The 19,495-nt window shown below is 42.6% G+C and overlaps 1 protein-coding gene across 4 annotated transcripts; it reads right to left on the bottom strand.

The window, feature by feature from the left end:
- Window positions 1-704: 704 nt before the first annotated feature.
- Window positions 705-17,902, bottom strand: LOC130173378 (mucin-2). Of its 4 annotated transcripts, none has more exons than XM_056382594.1 (4): window positions 17,808-17,902; window positions 12,516-13,917; window positions 5,927-8,010; window positions 705-3,852 (listed from the first exon to the last, which is right to left on the bottom strand). In XM_056382594.1, the coding sequence occupies exons 2-4, from the start codon at window positions 12,682-12,684 to the stop codon at window positions 2,779-2,781; spliced, it is 3,327 nt and encodes a 1,108-aa protein (XP_056238569.1). In that variant the 5' UTR covers window positions 12,685-13,917; window positions 17,808-17,902; the 3' UTR covers window positions 705-2,778. The 4 variants fall into 4 exon arrangements, with proteins under 4 accessions (XP_056238569.1, XP_056238568.1, XP_056238571.1 ...); XM_056382593.1 differs by lacking the exon at window positions 17,808-17,902 and adding an exon at window positions 17,676-17,801; XM_056382596.1 differs by lacking the exon at window positions 17,808-17,902 and adding an exon at window positions 16,240-16,338.
- Window positions 17,903-19,495: the final 1,593 nt, after the last annotated feature.

Below are 19,495 nucleotides of genomic sequence, written 5' to 3'. Positions count from 1 at the left end.
GAACCTGTCATGAATGCGACTGGTCTCTTTTTTTTACCCCGAGGAGTTGCTGTCTGGGGCATTTCAGTCTAATAGCGATCACCACAAATATGTTGTATATTTCAATGACAATAGAGCTCAGCACTAGACTTAAAACCAAAGAAACAAGTCTTTCAATGATGTGGTTATGCCTGTCATAACTCTGGGCTATAAACAACTTGTAAGCATTTGTTAGTTTTTTTGTTTGTATGACTTAAAATTGTCATTTCATAACACCTCATTTCAACTAGGTCTATCAAACTGCATCAAAAACTTTTAACAGTATTGACAGTTTTAATGGAAGGGCTGTTCAAGTGCCGTAAGGGGTTATGTAAGGATGAAACATTTATCCATGTTTAGGTAGCACTGCACAGAATTACTGTGGTCCTCAATTCAATAGCTTTATCCTCCAAGTGTACAATAAAGGATAAATTAATTAAATAATAAAGAGACTAATTTGATTATATAAATGCGTGGATCCTCTTGTATATGGATTGTTGTGCATCCAATGACTTACTGCCCGATATTTAATTTTGGTATATTAAAAAAAAGGGGGAAATTACTACTTGAGCTTACATTCATTGCAGCTTTATCACTGTTTTGAGTTCATGGTGTTAAATTTATTTATCTTTTAAGTATTAAGTGAAATAATAAAATTAAAATAATGAAACAACTGACAAACTATGAATTATTTAAAATGGTGTGTCATCACTTTTTATTTTGCATTCATTTTCAGAAATCATACAGTTATGAAATACAACATGAGCTGTAATGAAAGCATGCAGGAATGCAATCACAGAACAAAAGAACAAAAACTCAAAACTGTAATGATTCCTCTCTGTGTTTGGATGCTGGCAGTTTTTGGTCTGTCCAGAGGTGAAGCAGGTTGAAACCAATCCAAGACAGTGATAGGCTTAATCCTGCTGCAGGAGCCAGGTCACCATGTAGCAGGTGTCCCTGTCACTCCAGAGACAAACTGAATATTTAGAAATGTGCTGATGCTTTTGGCCTGCATGCCAGGGAATGAAGGGATGATCTGTTGTGTGTGCTGGTGCAGGACTGGGCAAGATGGGAATGGTGTAAAATGGCTTTTAGTTTTCCCACAGTTGAAACAGAGCGCTAGCTGTGGTCTAAAGTCAGCATCAGTCAGGTTTACAGCTACTTGCCACCATCATATCAACATGTGGCATTGTGCAGGAATGTTCTGATTTCTACAGTAGGATATTTCTCTGCTGGTTTTATTGTGAATGACACCTGTTTGAGCAAATCAAGTTTTAAACAATGTGAACTTAGCTGCTGAAATGGAATGAATAGAAGTGCAAATCGTGTATAAAAACTTCAGAAGTTAAAGATAATGTACATTAGACTTGCATATGTATTTAAAATACATATCTTTCCACAGACCCTTTCCTCACAAACACTAATATAATATTTCACAACATACAACATTCTTCTCACCCTTTTCCCATGGAAGTTTAACAATAACATCTTGTTGTACCTTCTCCACTTGTGTAACTTACAACTTTCCTTCTAACCCTCACTGAAACAGGCACTTTGTACTAAGTACAGGCACAAAATACATTAATCTGTTCCTCATTAAAGACATTACTGATATGAAAAAATGACTTGTGATGAGCAAAAGCAACAAAGCTAGCGATACACACATCTCCAAAATGATTATTACAATCAATATGCCATTCATTTTGCTAACAGATAACATCATCAAATTAAAAATGAGCTAAAAAAACCTTAGAATATTTTTCCTGAAACATGGAAACAGTGTTTGATTGAACAGGTGCGTCTATGCCCCATCTGACCCTTACATAACTCTTCACACTCAACGCTGCCTTTTCTTTTCTGTCACTCTTTGTCAATCTGTCTGTAAACCTTACATTTATTTCAGCAAATGCAGTACATAAAGCAACATACTGTATATATATTGTGTTAAATTGATTATTGCACTGTGATAATTATGCATATTATTTATTTTCCATTCATTAAAATGGATAATAAACTGTGGTGAATACTTAGACCATGTATGATTAATGTGAATACCATGTGTCCTATCTACCACTGTGTTTTTGTCATGGAAAAATAATGGAAACTCATTTAACCTAGTGTTGTCAAAAGCAATATTCATTATGAATTCACTGTGTAGTTAAATTTGATCCATTATTAATACAGAACAAGGAGAATGCCTCAACCTAAGTACTGTATAGTCCAACAAGATATGTATTTACACAATTTTCACTTTGTGTGTCCCTTCTATGCCTTAAAACTTTAAGTCTCTTCCCACTTGCATAAGACCAGCAAATATAAAGATAACTCGTTAATAACATTCAAAACCAATACTGGTACTCCTTTACTTTAACATGATTTAACTGTAATAGTGACTGTGAAGGTATGTTTGTTGTAAAGATGTAAAAAGCATAACATTCATTTAGAGTGAATTCAAATATCTTTGGTTATTTTGAGTCTTTGCACTTTTTGGTATTTAAGAAGCGTACAAGCCACAGCAACTGCGTTATGTCAAAAGCTTGTTCTTGTCAGTCCGCACTATGAATGTGAGTCATATAAAATATTAATACTACCTTGATACAATATTTACCATTGTCCAGAACAGGCAATCAAAGTAGGTAACTTGTCTAACATTAGTCTGATGAATCTTCATCAGAAAATTTTTTTATTGGTTGATCCAATGGCACAAAAGTTTATGAAAACTGAAATTATGTTTTAATTGATATTCAGTGAATCTCTCCCTCACAGGTCAGTGGAGACAGTGCTTCTCTTCACCCTAAGGCTACCGCCCCACCCGCGGGGACAGGTGTTGTAGGAGTGCAGGCCAGGCGATCGGAGGCCCGAGTCTTCAGATTCAACAGAGGCATCAGAGTCGGTGAGGGAGCGAGTGTTGTACAGCCTCGCAGGGGAGCAGATCCTCTGTGTTGGGGTGGGAGGGGGGCTGGTGAAGGTAGGCGACTGGGCGCCTAGTGCCCGCAACTGGAACGGGCTGATGGGTGGTTTGTGACAGTCGTAGCCAGAATTTCCCAGAGGTGAGATGGGGAGGCTGTGGCCGCTAAGTGCACCAGGGGAGGGGCTGTTTTTACGTTTGGCTGCATTAATGATGTTCTTCGCCAGGAGGCGATGGTTGGCTTTCGAGTCTATGTTATTAACAGTGGGGGATATGCAGCGACTGTCTTTGGTTGGCGGAATAGGAGAGGTGGCAGAGGATGCGTACAGAGGTTTAGTTGCAGGGAATGATAAACTGGTCTGAGAGAGGGCAGGAGACTGGGAACGTGACCCCCAAGGAGGAGAGACAGGATATGTGGCTGTAGGTGTTTGGGAAGGTCTGGATGTGGAAGTGGAGACAGACTGGCTCACCATCGGGGACTGGCATCTTGAGCCCCAAGGAGGAGAGTGTGGGGATGTGGCTGTGGCGCTTTGGGAGGGTCTGGATGTGGAAGTGGAGACGACAGTGGAAGTATTCTGGCTTACCATTGGGGACTGACATCTCGAACCCCAAGGAGGCGAGCGTGGAGAGGTGAATGTAGATGTCTGGAAGGGTCTGGATGTTGTAGTGGAGGTAACATTGGAAAATTGGATATTTTGATTGGCCATAGGGGATTGGCATCTTGTTCCCCTAGGAGAGGAGACAGGGGAAGTGACTGAGCGGTAGGAGCTCGAGGCGGTGGTGGAAGGACGATTAGTTTGGAGGCTGGGAGTCCAGGTTCCAGTGGAGGGACCCTCTGGGCTGCTGACACGTCTGTTGAGACTGGGCGTCCTAGTAGCTGTAGGAATCTCACTGGAAGTTTCAACAGTGGGGGAGTCCTTTGGTGTCTGTTGGCAATGACAAATAATGTTTTTAGACTCTGGAAAACTTGCATACACAACTATAACACAAACATGCACCGTAAAAGTCATTAATGTCTGTACAACTTTATGATTATATGTCCTTATTATTTAAATACTAAGTTTCATGACAATGTTGATGCGCTAAATAAACTCACAATAAATAGACGTTTTTCTGTGAAATTTCACAAACCTATTCCTTAAGATCAGTTTTAATAATAGCTCTTAAGTGAATTTGTTTTGATAGAATAGTCTGACAACAGTCTGAGCCCGAGTGGCAGTCAGGTCATCTGAGTGTATTCGCTTCTCCTGTGTGTGTTTCTTCAATAAGCCAGGCCACCAGTATGCATAGGCCCAGTCTTTAGTGTCTCTCTCAGGTTACTGTCATATGGCTTTTCTAAGGTGGTTAACCTTTACAGGGATATGAAGTTACTCAAGTGAAGCAGGGGTGGCATTCCATGTTATGCACATACTAATTAAGAACTAACTGTCTCTCCTCGGGATAATAATATGAAAGACAGTATAGAGTTATAGACTGAACAGCTGAGATCAGTATCCTGAGAAGTTATGGTCTTTTAAGATGAATGTCAGTGGTCATGTTTTAAAAGTTCAGGGCATCTGTGGAAGACAGAAGGCCCAGGTCAAGGGTCATATCATTTGTCGGTATGTCTGAGCCCCTGAAGACGAAACAAGACCGAGGGGTAGGTCTTCACACAAACACAAATTACCCAGATTCTAATGAAAGTGTAAAATACCTTCCAGTGTCAAGCAGAAATAATTTTCTTTGAACTTTAAATGTCACATATGTGTTTCAAAAGGAGACCTGCCTCCTTTTGCAAATCTGTGTACTAAACGGAGGCATTACATTTATTAGGATATTCAAGTGTTTGCAGTGATTGCAAGAAAGGCAGAAAAGTGAAATAGCAAACATTTAATAGCGAAATTAAATGGTTGAAAGAAGTCAGTGGAGTTGAAATTAAGAAAAAGGAGAAAAAGGTCACAGTAGAGTGTTAGCATAAAGCTTTAATCAGAGAAGGATTGATTCACTTTAACACAGGAAAAATCACTCGTAACAGAGAGGGTAATAGCAGAAGAGAGCAGTAAATCAAGGTTTATGAAATGAAACATGCATGAACTGTGTCGTCTAAAACAACAGTGACTGATGGCTGAATACTTCTGGAATTACTGCTTTAAGTCACATAAACAATTCATACGTAGATCCATGATGCAAATTAGTATGCAGCCTGCATATCTGAAACATCAAGGAATCCGAGTACACGACTGCATAGTCTACAGTATTTAGGTAGAAAATGCTGGAAAAACAGAGTATATTATCCTGAAGACATAAAGACATAAAAGGAGCTCTCTTGCTGTAACTCTCATGTCAGTGAGCAGCATTAAATTTCAAATCATAGATCATAAAGCAGATGCCAGACCATCTGTTAAAGTGCTTTGTGAAGCAGCATCACCCTGGTGCCCACAGAACTTGGAGACAAAGTGGAAAAAGTGTGAGGTTGTTTCTCATTATATTTTAAAACGCAGTGAAAATGGACGTTTTTGAGAGCTGATGTGCATAGCGGCTTTGGATATGGCAACTTATCTGATCACGTCAAGGCACATTTTTATTTTAACTGAGTTTTTTTTTTTTGCTTTCTGGGTGTTTCTTCATGTGGAAAATAAACAAATAGAGATTCAGTGCAATTCAGTGTAATTTTGGAAGATATAGATTATACTGTGTGAATACTTGACAATTAACAATGTCTGGACTTAATAATAATTGTAGCATATGTATCTTGTAGTATAGAGCAATTGCTTTTTGATATATTTCAGAATTTTAACATTTAACACACAAAAATATTCCACTCTATTATGTATCTACAATGCAGGAGACAGTACAAAGAAAGAGGAGGCACAAGAAGAAGGCACAAGTTTAAGTAAAAAGTGCAGTAAATTGTAAAATTTTAAGCCTTCTAACACTAGCATGTGTGTAATTTCTACAAAAGATCCAATCCCTCTGATGTAAACAAATCCTCTAAAAATGAAACAGAGAGGGTCTCCACACCTGTGGCGCAATCCCTGCCTTCTTGGCAGAAAACGTGGGCCTTGGTGCCTGGACTCCCGACCGGGGAGAGGACACTCGCTCTGGAGAAAAGGCAGGCATGGGAGAACTGATCCTTGGCTGCCCAGACGCTGGATTAGACAGATATTCTGCTCCTCCTGTGGGGCTGAGAGGCACCTGAGGAGACATCCGCTGGGCACTGAAGTGAGAGGGACTGTTGTTGGGTAAGGAAGTCTGTCTGGGGAAGGTTTGGGTGGAGATCAGGTTCTTGGCCTGTGGTGCTCCTCTGGGTAGTGTACTCATGGGGTCCTTGACTGGGTTAAAGGTGAAGAGGGATGAGCTGAGCTGGTAGGGCCGGTGCCTCGATAGGTCCATCTCTATCTTGGAGCATCCATTCTCTAAAGGAGTCGGCTCTGGAACTGGCTGTGGTGCTGGAGGTTTTTGCCTCGGTTTTTGCTTGACTGCTTGTTGGGCCTTTAGGTTTTGTGAAAGCTGAGTGCTCATGTCAGAGTTTTTAGCAATGGCCTTGACCCTGCCGGGCATGTTGGATGGGTAAACCCAAGATGGTGGCAGAGACATAGTGGGAGAAGGAGACCTCATTTGTCCAGCACTCTGATTCTCAACCACATATTTCTCCATCCTGGATTGACGCTTGGCAAACAGCTCAGCCCCCCTCCCCGAAACATTGGAAAGGGTCTGTTCTGGCCTGTGCTCTGACCTCGGTCGGGTCCTGGAGCTCTTAAGGCAGGAGGCCCACTCTGGAGCTTTAGCCTCCTCTGCCCTGTTCTCTTCCTCGGCGAGGAAGTTGGAGGCCTCTGCACCCAGAGCCAGTAACTCTTCCTCAGATGTTGGCTCAGGCACAGATCTGTGTCCGTGTTTCTTCCTTTCATCCACCCCTTGCACCAGAGAGAGCAACTCAGGGTTCGGAGCTACCACCGGCTTCTCTTTGAATGTGAACATTGATTTCCTACTTGCCCTCCTGGCAGCGGCAGCCCCCTCCTCAAGTATTCCTGTTTTGGTCTGTGTTATTGGCTTCCTCTCTCCGGAGGGCTGAGGAACAAAGGTGGAAGGCTTTGGTGCTGTGGGAGGGCCGTAATGAGGCATGGATGGGTAATGAGATCCGGAAGAAGCAGGGAACTGGGACGGTAGAGGGGAGGAAGGCAACATCACAGGAGACATCGGAGGTGGACTGGAGTAGTAGGCCTGCGGCGGTTGGTTTGTGAAGGCCGGTAGAGGAGGTGTGGGATACGATGGAGGCGGAGGTGGAGGCGAGAACGCCACAGGTTGGGGAGCAGTGAAAGCAGGGAGAGGAGGAGTGGTATAAGAAGGAGGAGGGGGGATGTCCATGACAGGACTGACTGCGTCTGGAGACTGCACCGTCGGCGGTGAGAAAAACGGCCTGGCAGTTCTGTTGATGATGGCGCTTGCCTGCTTGGATGTGGACACAGACGCCCTCTCAGGTCCAGAGGCACTGTGGCAGCCATTAAGAAGCAGTCCCTGGGGAGCTGGCCCTGTGTGGCCCCCATTTATCTCCACTTCCCCCTCAACATGTCCCATCACGACTGGATCAGTACTATCACTTCCAGGGGAAATCTCATCCTTGACTTTGTCCTCATGGATTTTATCTCTTGCCTCTTCCTCTTCCTCCTGCTCTTCCTTGACAGGGAGGAAATGTCTCTCTTGGATAACACTGTCCTCCATGTCCTCCTCTTTGTGGAAATCTTTACCTGGGTCCTCCATGATATCACCTACTGCAGGTACCCTTACAGGTAGTGGGGGTGAGAACAGTGGCTTGGTAGAGCTATTCTTTAAGTTGAGATTCCTGTCTTTTTCCTCACTGCTCCTCTCTGCCCATGTTAGCTTCTTAGACGAGGGGTCGGTTCTCACATTCTCCGCTCTGTCCTCCTCTGACCCCTCTCCACAGCTTTCGAGTGTGAAGGCGTTGACTCTCTGCTTGCGGCGGTTGAAGAGCTGCACGCCTCTGGAGCTGGAGTTGGAAGGGATGGTGAGCTGAGCAGCGATGATCTGACTTCTGACTCGGGCCTCTTTGAGCTCCTTCTCTGATAAGCTGGCACTCCGGGTCAGATCTGGAGTGAGAGAGATGGAGAGAGAGAGAGAGAGAGAGAGAGAGAGGACAGCCTGATCAGTGGGAGAAACAAGGGATTTTGTTTTTTTTCTTTTCATACCAGAGATGTTTGATTGATGATCAAAGGGACCCTAGCTTTGGGAGACTTACATCAGCTATTCAAACAAATACCACTCCCTCAACATCTAATTAAAACTCACCACATTGCTTTTATGTACAAATAGAGGGAACCAGCAAGGACAAATTTTTAACAAGTCTGGGATTGAATATTCTCTTTAAAACCCACATAATGGTTTCTGCACCATATGGTTTTTATTGTTCTTTGCAGTACTTTTGATTCTAACCAATCAAGCGAGAAAAATACAGCGTTGAGGACACTTGACTCAGCAGAGCGTGGCTGTAGACAAAGAACTAACAGACGTAGGCACAGAAACATTTCATATAAACAATTTAATGAGAAAGACATAAAAGCTTAGTGCCTTAAGTTAATAAAAAGATCTGGGTCATTGTCTGCTATAGTACCAAAAAAAAAAAAGAAGAAAGATCAGTGACTTACACTCCAGTTTTGCTGACTGTTTTTAAATTAAGAGCTAAAATATGTCTATGTTAAAACTGACAGTTTGTTTTCTGAGCTTAAGAGCTCCATTCCAGGCAGTGGAGCTATTTCCTCTGCCATCTGCAGTAGTCCCTCCCTGAGCATTCCTCCACCGCTGAGAAAACTCCCTGCCTGAGCGTCCAACATGCCTTTGGTTTCTCTCTGTAGTTAATTTGTGCAATACTGCAGCTCAAACCCTTAATAGACCATTTTTACAATCTACAGCTTCCAGAAATGACATCTTTCGACTGCTGTCTATAAACATACTATACAATCAAGTGTTCCCATCTTAAATATAGCAAATGCATCACTGCAGAGGAAAATTAAAGCTGCATCTTTGCCTTTTCTTATTTTTAACAGAATAAAAGTCCTGAAGTCATGGACATTTTAAAAGAGAAAAACCCAGCGTGGATTATTCATCTAATTTGAGTAACTGACTAGTGGAGGATATTTCAAATCCCTCCAGTCGGTTTCTCAGACAGCTGGCACGGTCATGACTCTTTATTCATTTAATAAGGTGACGGATCCAGACAGCTACATTATTTGATGTAATCATGTGCCAATCACAATAATTATGCATAAATCAATCACTTGTAAAACTGTCCTGTATAACTCATTCTGCATGCACTTTTTCCTGGCGCAGAGTATAAAGCTAACATGATCAGTTCCCCAGTAAAAGGAATATTATGCATCTGTCATTGATTTTACAGACTTTTTTGTGTCTGCCCTCACAGTAATTTAATTAACTCTTTGTAGGGTTTCTTTTACATAAACGATCTGAAGTTCAAAAGCACATGTTTATTATCTAATTTTTACCCTATTGTTTGAATAAATAAAGAGGAACTATGAGGCCTGTTTGGATTTTAAACATTTGCATTGCATTTACAAGCACAAAATGATACCCTTTGATGATGACTGTTATGTCTACAGGGAAATGCATCAGTGTAATTTTCCACTATACTATCAATCAGCCTGACACTGACAGAGAGAGACAGAACGTGACATTATAAAAGGGAGATACATCAAGTACATTACATATTTGTGACAGCAGCGTAACAAGGATAAAAGCATTATCACATAACCTATTAAACAAACACCTCTCTCAGGGCTATTGACATGAGCATAAATCACTTTCTTTTATAGACAGCAGCAGCAGAGACCTGAACCAACCCTGTCACACAGGTATATTCAGAGGCTTTTATCAAGGTTGTCAATAAGAGTGGAAATACCTCCACAGGTTCAAATAACAGCTTTTATTTGCCATTTACTATTCTTATAATTCATACTACCTGAATATACCAGGGAAATGAGGGTTGAAATGAAAGGTCCTCACTGAATACATCTACCTCTAGTGGGAACCAGACTGGTTGTCAAGTAACATGCAGGTGCAAATCCCGTCAGTGATTAATACCATGACCAAAATACACGTGACATTCTTTATGAAATTTAGACTTTTATCTTTTTTCTCCAAGTTTTTCGGTTCATTTGATTTAATTTGTAGAAAACCTTCGTTATAATCTGATTAAACAACAGCAGCCACTTAGCAACCAATAAATGGAAATAAATCTGATTTAAAGAAATGAATTTGTGTTATTTCTAAATTAAAGTGCAGATTACAGATTACAGATCAAGGCAGAAGTAGTTTACAACTTTTTCAGCTGTGAGGGGAAAAAAAACCTAAAGTTTATGAGCGGTAGCTGATGTCTGCTGTTAGAAAAACATAGTACTGCTACCGACAAGTCCTATTTTTTCACAAAACACGCAAGCATGAATTGCTCCTCAGTTTTAATTCGAGGCTAATGTAGTAAAGTTAAAAAGTTGACTGAAAGTTTGATTTATCTCGCTGGATTCACTTTTAGTGCCTAATCTCTTACCTTTTTCATGTCAAAACTCAGAGCTCCGCTGTTTTGTAGTACTTCCAGAGGAGTTTTCAATTTAACTGCGTCTGATAGCTTCACACCCCCTTTCTGTAGCGAGACACAGGATCGGATTTCTTTTTCTCTGCACTCCAGCACACAGAAGGACAGACAGGCAGGCAGGCAGGCAGGCAGGCAGGCAGGCAGGCAGGCAGGGAGGGAAGGAGGGAAGGAGGGAAGGAGGGAGGGAGGGGGTCTGTAGCTGGAGGCTGTGCTGTCTGTCATCCAGCCTCCAGCTCTATTTCACTTTTTCAAATCTGTGTTATACCACCACCTCCACAGGGTTTCCACTAATTATAAAAACTGAGTTGTGCCTCTGAGAGAAGAGCTCAGAGCTTCTGTTGAGAGTATTGATGTTGCACACAGTTGCACGCAGACCACACTTTGTTTTGACAGTTCTGGAGAGGTGTCCAGTCAATGGCAAGTCATGAGCTTCTTATCTCTGTCTAATGTCCTGTGATGGTGGGGATGTGTCTGACCCTTGTTGCAGTCTTTGAAGTGGAAAGTGAACCCAGAGATACTCCAGCTTATGTGTGTATGGATTAGACCACTGGGACACCAGAGCTCCAGCAGCTGACCTCTTCTGCCCTCCGTGTCTGTCTGGATATCACCATGTGTCTTAACCGTGCACTCTCTCTAACCGAATGTCTGCCTTCTTTGAACCCTCTGGGCCCTGAGCTACAACCTGCAAGGGCAGGATAGGAATTTCCTGTCCTCCAACAGAGACAAAACTCAGCCCTCAGCAATGATGCAAGAGCCGCCACATCACTTTGTCCACCCCCCCCCCACCCCCACCACCCCCCCACCCCCCTTTTTCTCTAACTTTCTCTACCTCATCCTTCTGCCCTCGGTCCCCTGCGTGGGTGAGAGCAGACGGGGAAACTCCCCCACAGCGGGAGGATTTAAGTCAGGGGGCCAGCCCTGCATTTGTGTATCAAAGGTCAGATTACCCTGTCGGATGTTATCTTTCTCTGGGCGATGGCTGTGGGGTGAGCGGGATGACAGCACCAGCCCCCGTGGGTGATGTGTGAAGCGGTATGGAAAGACAAGGATTAACGGAGGTCCTGGGATCTTACCAGACTGAATTTGACCTCAACTCCTGGTGGATCCCATGGGGGAAATACAACCCCAGCCCATAGGTTGAAACCAAACTCTGCTGCTCATATTGTTACTTTTGTGCATTATGAAAGGTCTCTGCGGAGGTGTACTCGACTTTTATCTTTTCTGTTGTTTTTGGTGATTTGTGTTCCATTTGAGGAAACTAATTAGTGAGTAATGAGTGATGGGAACAGTGCTGGAAGCGCAGAGTCTATAGATGTTTATCAGGGCCTTGACTACATAACAGTTATTTGATGGCTGTGACCTTTCTGTTTTCCTTCCCCGCAGCACAATGTCCTTTGACTCTCTTTGAATACTGCATCTGACAAACTTGTCACAGACCAGAGGTAATTATCCCCCCAGTTGACCATTGTTTTGTTGTTTGTTAATATTGCTATTTAACAACATAATGTCATGGTGCTATTAGGGAATGTTAACTCCTCTGTGTTTTCCTTCTTTGAGAGATAACAGCTGTGAAAAGTCTAAAGAAGTTTCCAGACAGCATTTCCCGCAAGTTAACTCATTGTTGTCGGTGGCTATGTTTATGTGAAGACTGCCCTTAAGCTGTGATGCATGATTGCATTTTCATTGCTGTTAGGTCAGCATGTATTTTTACAGCATGGAAACACATGTTTCATTGAGCATTTCACTGTGTCAAGTTGCGCTGATGAGGCAGAGTTGTTTTCTCTATTTTCTGTCTAGTCCACTCAGCTGTAGGTTTGCTGATATGATGATATACTACAAGCCGTACCGTATCATTAAGGCTGCACTGCAAACAAACCACTGGAATACAACTACATTTCTGCATTAGGAAGTAACAGAGAAACACAATGCTTTCACGCTGCTGCTTAGGCTTCCCAAATAAGGACAAAAAATGCCAGATAAACAAACACTTACTTGTTTTCCGGCTCATCTGTTCTTTGTTGAATCCTGTCTTCCCCCATGATGCATTGCACTCTGTCCCAGGAGTATGCATGTCTTGCGTTGCCTGGAGAGGTTTTCTGATTCCTCCTGGACTCCAGCTCACCCCTCTCCTGACAGACATATGTCCCTTCTCCATCTCCATCACTACCCACAGTTAAATGCTTCTGCTGCAGCGTAAAACAAAAGTCCTCAGCAGGGGTAACTGTGACTGTTTCGTTCCAGTCGGCTCAATCGTCTCTCCTGATAAGATGAAACCGCCGGTCCAGTTGGGAGATGGAAGTTTTACTCCTCACTGGCAGGCAGGGAATACGTTTGGAGATACAAGAAAACACACACACACACACAGAAGAGGACAACGAAAGGAGTAGCTCAGCTTTCCAGGTCGTGGATTCCGGTCATGGCTCCACTTTCAGCAATAATCCTTCCAAATGTTGTTTTGTAGTCAGCTGAGATTTGACGGAAGAAGTGCGCTCGTACTTTGGTCTTCATTAAGTATTGTTTGCTATCTAAGAGGACCTCCCAGGAGGGTCAGCTCCAGTGCGCCTTGGATGAGTTCCCATGGACAACTGCCACAAAAAAAAAAATTGCACAAGTTTGTTGTGCTCTGCTACAAATCTGGCAAAGAGAGATGAAAACAGTCCAGTCTTCTCTTTTTGCATCTCTCTAATACTCCTTTTTTTTTCTCTCCCAGACTTTTCTTTTCCTCCTCTGCTATTTTGGTCACCAAAACATGCTTTTTGTCTGCATCCCAATCTCTAGCCTGCAGATTATTTTTCTCTGAGAGAAAAGGATCTGCCCTTTATCTCGGAGATCATAACTCTACAGTGACGTGAAGGGGAACTGTGTATATGGCGGCTTCCTGCTGTTAGGTGCATGTGAGGAATAACATTTCACTCTGGAAAGGTCATTCCAGAGACTGGTTTGTATTCAGAGCTCCAATGCATTGAATTCGAGCTGCTTTATTCAAGTGTACTGTGTTATTTCTCATACATGCCAGATACAGTCTCTGAAGACAGCATAATCAATTTCTTTCTTTTTTTTTTATTCACAAAACCACAGTTGAGAGGGAAAAAAGTCAACTATTTCTTTTGGTGATAGTTGTGATAAATACTGAAATGCATCAGCATGCTAGAACTAAGTATCTGTCATGGATCCAGTTATTCTGCGGTCAGCACTTCCTCTATTCAGAATTGGTTTTGGTTTGTTTGTTTTGCTCCTTGTAAAAAAAGACTTGATGTCTGTGTTCTGATCGTTCAGCCAGTTTTTAAAACAACATGTTTTAGTTTGGTGAACTAAAGAAAAGGATTGACGGGGGGGGGGGGGTCAATATTTTTCATCTAATCCGTCTCCATGTCCATTTTCTGTCCAGGATCACCTGCAAAATAGAGAAATGAGCAGGTTTAATTCAGTTATGCAAATGTCAAAACCATCAATATTCTTCAATTATGTTATTTAAATGTGACATTTGCACAGACAAAAGCTAGTTGTTACATCTACCCACAGCTTTGGCAATCAGCTGGTACAAGGATCCTACTCGATTGTCCATCATCACCCTTTGTGTAATGGCATGAGTTTCTACCCGCTGGGACTCAAAGTATTATCATGATGGCTTCAAAACAGTGCACAAGCCCGACCTTGGTGCCGACAGAAAGTGCGCAGCTTTTACAACTTGCAATGGGTGGCTGTTATTTGGAAAAAGTGGTCTGAAGAGCATTTTAATATACTCAGCTCGGCCCATTTTATACTTTTAATGAACGCTGGTTTACCTCCAAAAGCCACAAATCTCAATTCAAGTCCATTTTTGAGACAATGAAAGTCCAGTTCTCTGTCTTTTAAAGATGGAGACCCGCTTTCTCACTTTGAACTTTAGTCAGGCCAAAAGGGTGGAGAAGGAAATGAGGAAAACCTTTATAAAAGTCTGAACGTGATAAAACTCAGTGATGTCTCCACAGAAGGAAGGAAGGTCACAATTCATTAAAGCTCGAACGTCAGAAATCTGGATTAAACCAACCAAAAAAAAAAAAGAAGTGCTTTATCTCGGTGTTTGGGTCTTTGATGTGACACAACACACTGAGAAAGTGTGGATTGAATATTTCCATGCAGCATGAAGGGAAGAGACAAACAAAGATTTGAATGTCCTTCAGTAACATCCATCGCATTCCTCACTCTTAACCGAGAAAGCATTTCATTAGATCAGCAGCGTCATGTTCCCTCTTCAAAGCTAAAAAAGACCCACTGGAAAAGTTTGTAATGATAAACCAGTGTTTGCACGTCCTTGTCCTTGATCAGACTTGCCTCTCCTTGAAGCCGATCACAGTTGCATTTGTTTTTGTTCGTGAGTCACCACTGTAACACTCGGGAGCGGGAGTCCTTTGCAGAGAACTACATAATCATTATTTTTAAATGTCTTTTCACAGATTCCTCAGAGGCATAGCAACCACACTCGCATTTGTCTTTTCTCAAGGTGTGCAAGCATTGTGAACTTGTTGTTGCGTCTCTTGAAGACTGTGTTTTGTGGAGACGCTCTCTGACATGACAGCTGACTCATGACAGTCTGTAGGAGGAGTGCTCAATGGCCCCTGAACACAATCAGCCCAAACAAAACACTGCCCCACCTCCCTGCAGAAAAGAAACAAAAATCCTCCACAGTTTAGCTTACTAGCGTGATCGTGTCAAGTGAGAAGAGATGAAGGCCGGTATTGTTTAGACACTCAGACAACAGCCCTTTGATTCCCCCAGATGTGTCATCCATGTTGAAATCAACCCTGATCTCATCTGGAAACTGATTTTGCCTTTTTAGATTGGTTTTCACCTTGAACCCCAATGGTTTCTATCTTATTTTCTTTATTCACAGCTGTCTCTGTTGTTCCAATATTTCAAGCTTATCGTAATCATTGAGAACAGAGGTGAACACATGTCGAGGGTGTACTCTGGTACACCGCTGTACCAGATTGACTAAAATATGGTTCAATCATTGTCTTTGATCCAGGCTAAAAATATTTATGAACTGCCGGACAAAGAACAGATGTAGGACACTCAAAAACTGACATCAGCAGGGATGCAAAATCAATCTGGCTGAGAAGAATAAACCACCAACATGTGGATTCTTGAAATCTTCATCTGCCACAATCTATTATTTTTTCTTTTCCTTCGTCTCAGTTTGTTAATTTCAAGCTTGGGTGTTGTGTTTCATCCAAACTGGCTTGTGATATCTACCCTGCTCCAACTGATCCTATCTACTTGTCATACCTAAGACCTGAAGTCATCTCTCCTCTTTCCGCCCTCTACCCTTCAATTACCTTCAAGTTCAAAAAGTATTTTACAGTGCCCACCTGTCCCGCTCAGCTCCCAACCCCAGCACACTTTTCCTGTGCCACCTATTGACCTCCATGATTAGAGCCAAGGATATCATTTACAGTCTGGCCCGTAGGCCATTTCAGTGTGTAATCACGGCGTTCCTGTACATCGTCAGCACAAGATGGATTCGTACGCAGACAGCAGATCTGTACCACAGCTCTCTGCAGCATGTCTCGCATAGTGATAATGCACAAAAGAAATGGCTGCCGTACAAACTGCAATCATTCATTTGTCCCTCGTGGCTCTTGTCTTGTACATTTATTACACATCTGCATCAATAGCCGACGTGTAGAAAGCATGTCAGTCACCTAATAACTCATATACTTGCATGCTTTTTCACCTCAGGTATGGCATCTGTACATCATCAGTTGCTCTGGGCGCAGATGTGTTGAGGTACGCGAGATGTGTTGATGTCAGGTGAGCGTGCATTCCACCAGCTGTACGACTTTAAAGTGTATCAGTTACCAAGCTCATAATGAGGCATCTGGTCAGGACACTGACTAGCAAGCCTTTATGATGGAATCCCCTCAGGGCAGAGCTGCACTGTGTCTGCTATATCTTGTATTTGCCTGGTCCCTTTATAGTCTGACATGCAAAAATCATTCAGCTATAAATGGGAAAGGCTTCAGCAGGGCCCTTTGCTTTCTCTCTCTCTCTTTCTCTCTCTCTCTCTCTCTCTCTCTCTCTCTCTCTCTCTCTTTCTCAGACAAAGAGCCATTCAAGCGCCCTTGCACCAGCACTACAAAATAATTTTGAGTAGTGTTTCAAAATTGGCATTCCTGGTTCATAATTCCTCAGGAGGCTGTGATAGTCAACATGCCCCGGCTTGTGCTGGCTGATGACTGACATCTAAAACATTGCAAGGCACAGACGCCAACGAAAGTCACAAGTGTCTCCTTCTCTCACCATTTCTCTTTTCCTCTTTTAGCAAATCTGCGAGTGCATTCATAAATCATGCAGGGGAAAACCTTGTAATGAAGTGTCTGCTTCATGTGCAGCTCATCCTACTCTTACCCTCACAGGTGGAGAACTTCAAGAGGCAAAGATAAATACTTGAAGTAGGTGTGTATGATCCGGTGCCAAGAGGGAGGAACCTTCTCAAACAATCAGTCATAATCTGAAAACTGTTAGACGTGAAAGGAAGGAAGTACAAGCACATTTTAAAATTGTAAAACGTGTTCAAGTTCAATCAGTGCTGTAGGAATTATTTGCAGAATATTATTGACTTTTTTTTTTTTTTTTGCAGTTATTCTGTTCACATCGAGACATTTGACAAAATTGTTTTCTGCACTTTCAAAGGATCTTCAGTTACAGCAAAACTAAAGGGGTATCATTTCCTAATATATACATGGTAACGTATGGCTGAACAAAACCTGGCGTTGCCCCCCTGTAAAGCAGTTAATAGGCCTCACCTGTTGTGTTAACAGGAAGCAATTACTTATATATGTAAGTCAATACAGTCTCCAGCCAGGTCTTTAATTGGATACACCCTCTAATGTTACACAGTGTAGTTCAAGTCTATAACCTGGCAACACAGCAGGCTCCACACAGTCAGGACAATAGGCTTGGATATCAGTGACCACAGTGCTAATGCAGCCAGCCAACCCCCTCTGCAAGCCTGCAGCCTGCACCGAGGGAAAACAACAGCCGCCACAGATGTTTGTCATCTACTCAAACAAAGAATTTCAAAGTTTCCCTCCTCTTCTGCTCCAGTTCACTGCACACCCCCCATCTCCTTCTTTCTCTCTCTCTCTCCAAACAAAGATAATGTCTTACCCTGTAAAGATAAATATAATGGGCTGCAGGTGACAAAGTCTGCAGCAATCACACTTTCACAGCGACAGATAAAATTCCAGGATTTAGTACTCCTTCCTGTTTGGTGTGTGCTGGTTGAGTCATGCTGCTCACCTGTACTCTAGTGGGTCTGGCTGTGTGAGGCAGCAAGACTGCGTACTGCCCCTTTTCAGTTCCTACAGCTCTGCACACACACCTCCCCCTTTTACCTCTCCTCTCTCTCCCTCTCTCCGTCTCTCTCCCTCTCTCTCTCCCTCTCTCTCTCTCACAGTTGAAGCAGACGAAGGATGGGGGTGGGAGGAGGGGGTCAGTTGGAACACAGAAGGCTCTTTGTCTGGGATCTTTTCATATGGTTTCCTTCAAGCTTGCATACTGAACACATTATGCTATGATATATTTTCATATTCAACACAGGGATGTTGAGGGACCCAGTGGGCCCCACTCTGTCCTCTTCCCCCCTTCTTTTCCTTTCTTGACCAATTTTCCCGCCATGCACACCGGGCAGACAAAATCCAAATAAAGAATGAAAACTATGCAAGAAAAATGTAAGACTAAGTTCCTGCTAAACCCGCAAAATCTATTGATGTAATCCCTGACTTTTTATGAATAATAAAACTCAAACACAGAAAATGATTTCCTCTCAAAAATTGAGAGCAGAACCATCAGACATGAAGATCCTACAAAGCTTTTTACCATGTGTGCAGGTTCAGGAAAGTAACTCATGGACATTCATATTTGATGTACATTTGAATTACTGGCTTCTCTGCAGGGATGTTAATCCTAAGATTCACTAATATAACTCCATATCTCCAAAACACTGATTTACTCCAAAGATCCCACAAGTGCCATAAATTGTCAAAATGTAACATCTGGTTCACTGTATAGCGTCTGAGGCTTAGGAATTATTATATCTTTAGATTTACACATGTTTGGTTACATTTCACTTTTAAATGTTTTGACCTGAAACCCGAGGGCTCTTGGTGAGATGAGGACCAGCAGTGAGCAGTGGATTGGCTGGGACTGCGTGGCTGAGTCATATGGTGGAAAATATGCTTATTGAATGACTGCCAGCCTTTAGGAGTAACATCCTGGTCACCCTTCAGCCATACGCTAACTTTATTCAATGGTGCAATTATTCTGCCAGTGGTTCACCACTCTTTCAGACAGCAGGTCAAACAAAGTTTCCCCCAAAAGGCAAACCTCTACTTCCAAAATCAATTTGGATCATGAGCATGTTGAAAAGGATCTAAAAAAAAAAATCACTTGTGCATCTTTTGAAATTCTGAAGGTGTTGTTGGTGTTGAAATTGGTGTGACATGTATGTCTGAACTTTTCTTTTCACCACCTTTCCTCACCTGATGGATGGTCCTGCCAAGCTGCTGAGACAATCCATCACACTGAGGCAACACCTCAGCCCTGCCTCTCCTCCTCCTTTGACATCTCTTTGCTCCTGCTCCCACTCTCCCTCTCTGTATTCTTTTATCATTCTCCTCTCTTCTCCTCACACATCTGTCAGACCAGATCGATTTCCCTTTTCCTTATCTCTTTGTTTCCTTTCTTTATAGTCTCACTTTAGGCTACTTATTCCTATTTTCCACTTCAGTCTCCCTTTCTTCATCACCATTCCTGTGTGCTCTCTCCTTTGACCCAGCCTCTCCTGACATGTTTATATGTGTAAGACTCCATGCAGCTGGGAGAGCAGCCATTAGCCGCTGTGTCTATCTTTCTTTCTTCTCCCTCTCTGCCTCTCCAGCGGCCTGCTTGGCTCTGCTGTTTTGGCGTGACTCTCTGAAGGGCAGCTG

Source organism: Seriola aureovittata, chromosome 8 (assembly GCF_021018895.1).
Source record: "Seriola aureovittata isolate HTS-2021-v1 ecotype China chromosome 8, ASM2101889v1, whole genome shotgun sequence".
Classification (NCBI taxonomy): Eukaryota; Metazoa; Chordata; class Actinopteri; order Carangiformes; family Carangidae; genus Seriola; species Seriola aureovittata.
Note: the sequence above shows the minus strand (reverse complement) of the source record. Positions and strands in the feature narration are given on the sequence as shown.